The sequence below is a fragment of the Egretta garzetta genome, unplaced genomic scaffold (genome assembly GCF_000687185.1).
Source record: "Egretta garzetta isolate BGI_Z169 unplaced genomic scaffold, ASM68718v1 scaffold287, whole genome shotgun sequence".
NCBI classification, from domain to species: Eukaryota; Metazoa; Chordata; class Aves; order Pelecaniformes; family Ardeidae; genus Egretta; species Egretta garzetta.
In genome coordinates, this window is record NW_009260435.1 from 391,271 (window position 1) to 401,662 (window position 10,392).

Sequence of the window (10,392 nt, forward strand, 5' to 3'; positions counted from 1 at the left end):
GAGGACCACCTGGGAAGACCCAGATCAGGGGCAGCAGCTGGCCAAGAGGACAGCGGCAGCTGCCAAGGCGGTTTTCTCTTCACATACCTCAAAACGTCTTGGGCACCTTACTTTCGCCAGGGAGTGGAGAGGCTCCGCAAACAGTGAGCTCCTGGAGCCACGTGGAAGAGGACACCAGCACCACAAAAGCCCGCGTAGGGATGTCCTAAGAGGATTGCCAGCCAGCAGGCCAAGCCAGAGCGCTTCCCTGTAGGGAGCAAATCTCTGAGGGCTTTCGGAAGATCCCTTGTCTCAAAATACTACGCCTGTCAAGGAGGAAGCTGAGGAAGAGTGAATGGAGACATCCAACGCTAGGCAAGGGAAGCAGAGCAAAGGAGGCTTCTACTGGAAGAGACGCTGTTGTTCCTGGAGCTGCATTAGCTCACAGTTGGAAGGGAGTCTGGCCCCACCACCACAAACATCTCCTGCTCGCCTGCCCATAGGGAGAAGACAGACCCCCCCACCCAGCTGCAGCCAGCCTCGTGCTGCTGCCTTCAGCATCTATCCCAGAAAACAGCTGGAAAAGAGAAGTTTGTGCCTCTGCCTGCCACCTCCAGAGGCCAGGTAAAACATCCAGAGGTGAAGAACCTCTCCCTTGCTGCAGCACAAGATCAGCACTACCCAAAAATCACAAAGAAATGATAAACAGGGCAGACAGTCACCCCATCGGCACTTCACTTTCCCTGTCAAGTCCTCCGTCTCTCCTGATTATCCTCAGAATTTAAGTTTACTACCTTGCCCTCCATCCTCAAGCCACCTTGAGCTTGAACAGCCTGCCTTTCCTCCTTAGTTACTCCTGGGTTGTCTTGTCTTTGCTCTGCAGTCAGCCCCAGCAACTGGTGGAGCTCAGAGCTATCCCTAAACTGGAAGGGACCCAGCTGCCTCCCCACGTACCAGAAAGGCTCCCTGCACAGGCAGGGACAGAGCACTCCATCGTGCTGCTGGGAACCCAACCAGCACATCCAAGAGCTGCATCTAGCTACCAGCTGCTGGCATGCAGAGCGGCATCTTCAATTGTGCTGCTGAGACTGCCTCACCCCAGCAAGCCACGAGTACCTTCATGGCCACCACTTCCCCCGGGCTGTGGGCCTTGGGCAGGCTACCTTGGTGGCTGGCAAGAGCTGCTCTGCTCCAGCTGGGAACAGAGCTGGTGGGAACACAGCCCTGGGCAGGCAAGGACAACCTGCAAAGGTGCACCCACAAGGCACTAAATATAATCCATGAGGGCTCTCTGGACACGTATTTTCAGCCTCAGCAGCAGGCACTTTGCCCAAGCCACCCACTCCCAGGGTCCTTCAGGGGGCTGGGTTGAGGAAGACAAGCATCCAAACACTTGCACTCTCTGTAAGACCCAAGTGTCTCAGCCCACCACTGACAAAACCTTGCTGCAAGGCTTTTTTTCCCCCCCTCTTGAATCAAGCACACACATCTCCCCAAAGCAGCTATGGTGAGGGAGAGCTGGAGGACCAACACATCTCACACAGTGTTGAGGAGCACGCAGAAGATGACAGGCACCCCGTCCATCCTGTTGCTTAGAAGGATGGTGTTTTAACAGGCATCCATCCCATGCCTTGGACCCCTCTGGGCCTTGAGGCCTCAGCTCAGAGACATGCCAGAGCAGAAGCGAGTTGTGCTCCTTTGGGTTGAGCTAGCCAGGGAGAGCCAGTGCTGGCCACAGGTCAGGGAGTAATTTCTGATGGCATTTTGGTCCAGTTCACTCATCAGGTGGAGTTTAGCAAGAACAGCTGCCCAGCAGGTACCTGGAGGAGCTGAGAGCATCTCCTGCCTGCTCTTCTCTGGCTCAGAGAAAACTGCTGGCTTGGGGAGAGCTTGCTCAGGGCTGCTTGGCCAACTATGCCAGCACTAAGTCACTGGAGTTTAGGAAAACGCTGTAACCATGAAGGTCTTGAAGAGTGCTTCACACCTCTGGGAAGCACAGAGATTGCCCATAAAAAATAATCCTGCGAAGTTCTACACAACAGCCCCAACAAAAAGTGGTGGATTTTCTAATATCTTAGTGCCTGTCTCCAGACTCCCATCCCAGGAAGGGTCTATCAGAGCTTAGCTACCACAACATGAAGTTCAGGAGGTTTTGCAGGCGGGACCATGAAGTGAGTCCAGCAGTCAGTGATGCACAAAGGCAGGATCCCCATTATCCAGCAGATCCATCATGGTGACCATTGCTTGGTGCTCCAGGGCTCAGCTAGGCTGGTGGCACCCAGGTGGCCGCACACCCAGCAAATAGCAGCATCCCAACAGAAGGCAGAGCACCTAAGGCCACCCTAATGGGCCATCCCCACACTCCCAGTTCCCTCGGTCACAGCCATTGGGATCTGCCTCATGTCCATCCACAACAGCAGCCACCACTCAAGACATCCAGCTTGCCCTGAGCCACTCCAGGCATCAAACAAGAGGGAAAGGTTGATTTGGAGCACTGACCTCTCCTTCCATCAACAGGCTCTGCCCCAACTCAGTGCTGGGAAGCCTCATGGTCCTGCTGGGCTCTTGCACCACCACATAGCCACAATCCAGGGCTGCTCCTTCCACCCACCACTTGCTTGGACAGGCCCACCTCTGTCATCTCTTGAAGCCTCCAGACAAGGCTGCTGCCAGCAACAGCAAGGTGGATGCTCTGGAGGGCACCTTGGGCAGCTGACCCCCAAAAGGCTTGGCATCTACCACAAACACCCTCCAGAGCTCTGGGTACCCAACACATCAGCCTAGCCTCCTACGAGTACCATGTGGTAACCACCACCACCAGCCTCATGTTCCAAGGGTCCTGCACCCAGAAATCCAGGTAAAATCCTGCCCCTAGCAGAGTCCTGCCCTCAGGGATCCTGCCACAGCCAGAAGCACCTCTTTGCAGAAGAGCTCCAGGAGCACTGATAGCCCTCGGTGTCTCTTACTGCCCACTCAGACCCCAGCTTAGAGGCACTCCAAACCAAGTGGTTTCACATCAGAGGTGCAATGCCACCCAACTCCATCGCACAGGCAATAGATGAAACAAGCAGAACAAGACAAGCCGCATCATTGCCTCTACGCTCATGTCAAGCATCTTCCCAGGAGACCAACTCTGTGCATCTTTGCGCCTCACAGTCTTCCAAGGGCAAAGGCAGACCTGGGCCCCCATCTTTGATGGCTTCTTTCCCCAACATCGCTAAAACACAGAGGAAAAAAGAAAGTTTACCCAGAATCACTGCAAGGAGAAGTGAGCTAGGACTCTGTTCCTTCAGTTAGAGCCAACCACGGCAACCATTTTCCCTGCCAACCAGTCCCAGGCTGGGCCATCTTCCCTCCTCCCAAGCCTCTAGCTTCCTACGCCGCTCCCATCTCTCCCAGGCTGCCGATTTCCTTCATTACAGCTCACAAGACCCATGTCCTGCCTGCAATTTCAGGTTGCAAGAGAGAAGCCAAGCTCCAGGTAGGAACTTGCTCTGTTTCCAGTAACTGGAGAGGAAAGAGGTGAGATTAGACCCACAATTAAGGGCAGGGTCTGTCCCGGTATGCAATTCTGGAACAAAGTGACTGGCAAGTGCTGTTGGCTAACGTGCCCGCTAGAATTTAGTCGTGTGCTATCACTATCACGTCACTCACCTCCCCCACCATGTGCCAGGAGTGAGGTCAAGGTGTATTTCTGGTTGCCCTCAAAGGGTCGTGGTTGGGGAGAAACCAGGTTTCTTTCACGCCAAGTGGCAGGGTTGTCTCTGCCCCAGCTCAACCAGGCTGCTCCCCTCTCACCAGCAGGACCTGGCTGAGCCTGGCTCAGCTGGGAGGAGTTGATGTAAGATGGTGCCATGCTGTGTGCGCCATGTCATGTGCTGCCAAGTTGGAGATGTGGGTTAGAAAAGAAGGCCTGGTATCTCATTCCCCAGGCTCTGGTGGGTGGATAGCGTGAGGCCCATGCACTGGGTTGCCAAGGAGGTACGGGCTACAGAGATGGGCAGAAGCTTGCAAATCCCATGGTGCACCTTGGAGGAGAGATGGTTACCTTACCAGTCTTTCCAGACGTGGTTGCCATCATGCTTAACACTTCTAGGAATGGAGCTGTAGTACAGCCACTCCACTAGCTGCAATAAGGCATCACTAGGGTGTCCCATCGCCAGGGACAGCTCTGAGCTTCAGGGCTAGCCTGCGCTGGCATCATGGCTGGAGGTCACTAGGGACATCAAAGGAGGTATTTGAGAGAGGGTGGGAGGGAGGGAAGGCAGATGGGACAATCTTAAAGTCAGTGGAGTCTCCATAGGTAGAGGCTCTCAGCAGTGCAGGGTCAGGCCACAGTCACATCTACAGCAGCCTGGTGCCTGCCAGGACCATCACTGTGGCACGGCAGTGCCGGGAGGAGCAGCCATCAGCCTCGCCTGCGAGCAGCTTACCAACAGCTCCCAGCATGCGAGCTGAGGCCAGGCCAGCCTCACACCGCCTCCTACCCCTCGCCACTCCTGCCAGCCCTCTAGGCAGCTCTTCAGGAGGTTGCATAGGTGCATCACAGAGGGCGGCCACCTCCTCTCCTGCTCACTACTGGACTTGAACACAAGGGCTGCAAGAGGACGAGCGCTTCAGGTTTAAAACTTTTGTGACAAGCTCTTAGTTTAGCTACAGCCTCCAACTTCATGCCTGCTTCAGGACCAATTGCTGTGGAGCTGCTACAGCTCTGGTCATGCCCATGAACAGGCAGGTTCCCATCTTCCCAGCCAACACCAATCTCGGAAGGAAGAACTGCAGTTGTCCTGGAAAACAACCCATGTGCCCACCAACCCGCCAGCAAGGCAAACCAGCTCCTACCAGTGAGAGCAGAGGGCTCAGCTCTCTGAGGTTCCAGCTTTTAGCCCCATTTGTGAGCAAAAGGTGTCTCGCCAACTTGCTCCACCCTGCCTCAGCTCTGCAAGGGAGAGGGCTCCAGCCTAGAGATGGGGCAGCTCCAAGCTGCCAACCTGAGTAATGTTTAACCCCATAAAACTTTATTGGTAACATATACCGCACCAGAATGTCTCCCTGCGAGGTCACCACTGGCTCAAGCACAGCAAGGAGCAGCTGTAACTGCTCAGCCAGCCCAGCTGCTCTTCAGAGGAGAGCTAGGTCCAGCCATGGCCATAGCCTGGAAGGGCTATGCTGGCTCCCTAAGGCTTAGGGACATGTCACCACTTAAGGACCTCCTTGGGCAGGGAGTCCTACCTATACAGGGAGCTCCCTGGAGCCTTGGGGTCATTCTTCAGGACAGAAGACCTCTTTGAAGGCTAGTAGCTTGCCAACTGTGGGGCAGGAAGACCCCATAGGGAAAAGATCTGGCTGGAGGCCTCCTTGATACCCTCCACTTTAGGAGAGCAGAGATTTTCCTCTTCCACCATGCACTGTAGCTAGCCCTTACACTCAGGGTCCCCATACAGCCACCGATGATCATCCTTGAAGGAACTGCAGTAATGGTTTCACCTCCCTCAACCACCTCAGCTGGGCCAGAGGGGTTTTTCCTGGTCCTCCCTGCCATGGGCAATTGAACTGGCAACAGCCCTTGGCTCCACCACCCTACACACAAGGGGCAAGGAAAGGAAGACATCATCTCTCTGGGGCTACCCAGGAGCAGAGCACACTGTAGCTGTGGGCACCAGCAATAACTCTTGGAGAACACCAACCAGCAAGCACAACCTTCCTGGTGAAGGACCAGCCTGGCTCTAGAGGCCTTTTGAAGAACAAGCCAGTGCCTGGTACTGCCCTGGGCCCCACATGCTTCTTGCCCACCCTGCAGGAGCTTCAGCCCAGTGCCAGCTCACCAGTGGAAGTGCAAAAGCAGCAGAGGCCTGCAGGTGTGCATGACGCAGGACAGACAAGCCTACAGGGGCCAGGAGCTTGCATCCCTCCGCTGCCTCCATGTTGCATTTTGGAAACAAGCTCGGGTCAAAGCTGGGCAGTTATGGTCAAGATGCTTGCAGGAAGCAAGAGTATGCCAAAGGGCCACCTGAGCTGACTGTTGGCCAGAGGACAAGGTGAGGGGACACAGCTCCTCTTCCTCTCAATTTAAGCAGGGAAGAGCAGAGCTAAATGCCCTGCTTGGCTGGGCAGGGAGCAGAAGCTAAGCCCTGATGCTCCGAGGTCTAAGCCCAGAGTCCCACCACCCTGCTTCAACCATGGCACCCTGCAAGAGCGGGCCAAAGCAGGCAGAGCACAGCTGGCTGGCAACACCAAGCAGGGCAGGGACAGGGGCTCCTGTACAAGTGCTCCAAACCAAGCGTCTTAACCTGGAATTAGGACGCTAATTCTCCATTTCTGTTTTCCCTTTACCTTTCCATGGTTTCAGGGCCTTCATGCTCAGCAGGGGTGTTGGTCTCCATATGTTAAAGCATACCAGTTTCAGACCAGTACAGGCATCCCTACACCTCCGAGCTGTTAGCAAGCATGCTCTGGGACACCAAGCAGCTGGTTGCACCACCACCAGCTCTTATTGAGGCTCATACAGACTGACCCTCTCTAGCCTGCATTCAGGGCAGCCAACGCCACCGTCCCATCAGAGTTCCTTTCTGTGGCAAGGCTCTGATCACTCATCTCCTGCAAGACTCCAGCTTCAAAAGCATTCAAGTCACTTGGCCCAAGAGGGTCCCAGCTGAGCCCTTCAGCTTCAGCACCAAGCTAAGCCTGCTGCCTTCGCTGAGGCTTCAAGGAGGACGTTTTGTAGCTATTTTACTGGCTGGCAGGGAGCATTTCCTCCCAGCAGTCCCACAACACGGTTCTCCAGCCACAGGGACCAGCAAAAACCAAAAAAAGCCAGAAATCAAGCCCTGACTTTCTCCCATCTGCCTGCCTCTCGCAGGGAAGCGGGCTGGACCTGCTGGGTCAGAAATCATTGTCCAGCTCCGACTACTCTCGGCCACTAGACCTCTTCCCTGCGGTTTGCTCAGGGCTGAGGGGCCCCCCCATGCACTTCACCTGGGAGGAAGCTTTGCCCAGGAGCCAAGGTGCAGAGGCCAGGGTCAAACCAGCCAAGCAGAGACCCACAGGAGCGAGCACCAGGGCAGGAGAGAGAGGAGAGCACGGTTCCTGGCACAGGACACTGGGAGCAACTCACCTGAGCGTGAAGAGCAGCAGCCGCAGCAGCAGCCGCTGGGTATGTGAAGGCGGCATGGGGGATGGCAGGGGTTAGCTCCGTGGTGTACAGTGGGTAGGGAGCCCATGCTTCAGGGGATGCTGGAATAAGAGCCGCCCCAGTCAGGTCATCTAGACAGGAGGAGACAAGGCGACAGCATCTCAGTAGCTGGCCCCAACAGCCTGCTTCAGGGGCAGGCTCTGCATTTCCAACCCCAAACTAAAGCTTTGCATTGCCATCACAGCGAGGTATAAAATACAGCATCCCTGCAAGGAGCTGCTCCTCTGGCCCCCTGGCCTCACCAAGAGAGGTCAGGAATATGCTCCACCACTGCTTGGTGCCCCAGGCAGGCTTTGGGCAGGCTGGCTCATGCATGTAGCACAGGGCCAGTGCCCCAGGACGTCAGGACAGAGCGCTCAGCATCACCTTACCAGCTGCCCAACAAGCCTCAGCAGGGCTGCTGGCCCCACTGGGCTCCGCTGAGGGTGTGTGGCACAGGATGAGTCCCTTCTGCTTCACACCTAGGGATGGTTTCAAGGACGCACCATGTCACTTGAGCTACCAAAACCAGCTCTGCTCTCCCAACAATTCTAGTGTTTGCCAGAAGCCTTACCAGATGCCTGTTATTCCCCTGCAACCCTAATGTGCCGAGCTTCCTGCACCAGGCAGATTTCAGCCAGAGCACACGTGGGTATGGTTTCCTTTTCACCCTGGCAACATTCCCAGGGCTGGGCATCTCCCCAGGCTGCACCAGCCAAGACCTCAAAGTCCCTCCCAGCATACTCACAGGGGTCCCGTGCAATGAAGTGTGCACCCAAGGCAGGGTGGATATTGGTGGGGTTTGGCGTGGCCATCAGCTTGCTCTTGGCCATCTTTGTGTTGGCTTTAGCAAACTCTAACCGCAAGGTCTGGGGGTTCTCTGGGTCGAAGCGGATGCCCTGTCAGAGCAGAAAGCACAGGAATCTCTCAGAGGTGAGGTTTCCAGCACAAGCACAGGGCATGCCTGTTCATGGAGCAAAGCCCAACTAGGGAACCAAGGCCATCATGCTGCAGTCACACACCCAGATTTTTGTCACCTCACTGCAACCCTCAAGCTCCCACATGGTTGTATTTCTATGTTTCACTAGCCTAGGACCACTGCTTCCAACAGGAGGGACACAGGTTTGCTCCTTACGTGCAGCTCACCAACCAGCACAGCAGCAATAGCTACCAAGGCTGGTCAGGAAAGGTCCGTCTGCTGGAGCTGGGATAACCCCAGCTATACTGGAGCTCCTATCTGTGATGCTGCTACACCTCCTGCCAGCCTGGGCATAGACACTGGCACATGCCCCACTGCCCAAGGTCTACAGCAGAGCAGAACCAGATCAGCATGTCTTGCTACCTAGATCCTGCTAAATTCTGCGGGCCCACATGGGATGGAGATCCCGTTTTGGGTGTGCCTGCCATGTTGACCAGCCTCAAGTCTTTTTCTTGAGCTGCAGCAGTTTGGAAGCACTGTGAATGGGCTAAAGAGCCCATACCAGGCAGCTTTGGCCCTGCCTCGTGCCCTTCCATGGAAATAGCAGCACGGGAATGCTGGTTTCCTTCCTTCCTGAAGGAAGTACCTTCTGACTGCAGAGGTCCTGGCAGGCCAGAGTCCAGGATGAGGACCTGCCACACTTCATCAGGGCATTTGGTAAGTGAGGCTTTAACAAGGCCACTAGCACCAAGCAAGTCCTACGGCCACCTGACAGACCAGCTTTGTAATGAGCCTGCTCCACTACCCACATATCCTGCTGAGCTCAACCTCGAGCCTCAAAAAGCTGATGCTAAACCCAAGTTGAACTCCACATGCCTCATTAAAGCATTACAGGGTGTCCACTGGGTATCGCCCTGTACCTGATCATGCCTGGGAACCTCCTATGCCCACAACACCTCTCTCCTCATCTGTTTGCTAAGGGTTGGTTCCCCAGAGAAGACCTGCCCACTTCAGGTTCTCCAAGCCAAGCTCAAGTCAAGGAGTCAAGCTAGGATGAGCCCCCAGCTCAATGCAGACAGCAGGAGGAAGAGCTCCTTGAAGAGTAGCTCTGGCCACATCGACACACGAGGTATCCACACTCATTTGAGCAAGGTGTGGGGGGTGTCCTCTCAGTCCACAGCTCTTCCCCATGGAAAGGGGAGCACTTAATGGATAAGGAACAGGATTCCCAGCCCAGACCCTGTTATCAGAGGCCACCTGGTGAGTAAGGAGGTGCATGCCAAGTCAAGAAGAGAAGTAGCTGTTCTTTCCCCACACCCTCAGAGGCCCTGGAGCAGTCTTCCAGTGGTCAGAAGCTACACCTACACTAAGCGCGGGACAATTTGTGTCTGTTTGCTTAGGCTGATGTCAGCCTGGAGCAGCTCTCCTGCTTCCCCAGTGGGATGCCGCAGGGCCATTTAGCTTCCATACTCAAGGGCACAGCTGAGACACCCTGACCCTTCCCACGGTCAAGCCAAGCAGCACGCTGTCCCACAGCTCCAGGACTAGCTAGAGCAGGGTGTACTGCACCCAGCCCTCCCCAGGGTGTCCCGGCACCGCGGGTACTCACATTCAAGGCATTCTTTGCTGCTTCAGCACCAGCCCGGCTGTCAAAGGTCACAAAACCAACCGGCTAAAAGAAATAATGCCGATTTCAGTTTGGAAGCCTGTTCCAGCTCCTCAGACCACCCTGTCACCCCCTCTGTCCCAGACAGCTTACAGCAAGCAGAAGAGACCATCTAAAGCTGTAGAGGACCTTCAAGCAGAGCCATCAGCCCAAGATTCCTGCTCTGCATCTGCTCCCACCACACCAAAATGCTTTGGCATTCCTACATGTGGGGACACAGCTCACCCTGGTAGCCCCCAGCAAGGGCACCCCTTGCCTGCTAGGGGAACTACTGCCTTGATTAGGATAGACTGAGGAAGGTCCCAACCTAGCTGGCTGAATATGAGCCATCAGTGTGCCCAGGTGGCCAAGAGGGCCAACGGCATCCTGGCTTGTATTAGGACTGGTGTGGCCAGCAGGAGCAGGGCAGTGACCGTGCCCCTGTCCTGGGCACTGGAGAGGCCGCCCCTCGAATGCTGGGTTCAGGGTTGGGCCCCTGACTCCCAGAAGGACATGGAGGAGCTGGAGCATGTCCAGAGAAGGGCAAGGAAGGTGGGGAGGGGTCTGGAGCCCAAGGATGATGGGAGCTGGGAGTATTGAGCCTGGAGAAGAGGAGGCTGAGGGGAGACCTTATCGCTCCCTACAACTGCCTGACAGGAGGGGGGAGCCGGGGCGGGG

General features: G+C 55.7%; 1 protein-coding gene across 1 annotated transcript in view; it reads right to left on the bottom strand.

Moving 5' to 3' along the window:
- RBPMS2 (RNA binding protein, mRNA processing factor 2) overlaps positions 1–10,392 on the bottom strand; it is a 23,648-nt gene that overhangs the window by 4,590 nt on the left and 8,666 nt on the right. The window contains exons 4-6 of the mRNA XM_009643758.2: positions 9,679–9,741; positions 7,899–8,049; positions 7,094–7,242 (exon numbers count right to left, since the gene is read on the bottom strand). Coding sequence (XP_009642053.1) covers positions 7,094–7,242; positions 7,899–8,049; positions 9,679–9,741 — 363 coding nt within the window. The remainder of the gene's footprint in view (positions 1–7,093; positions 7,243–7,898; positions 8,050–9,678; positions 9,742–10,392) is intronic.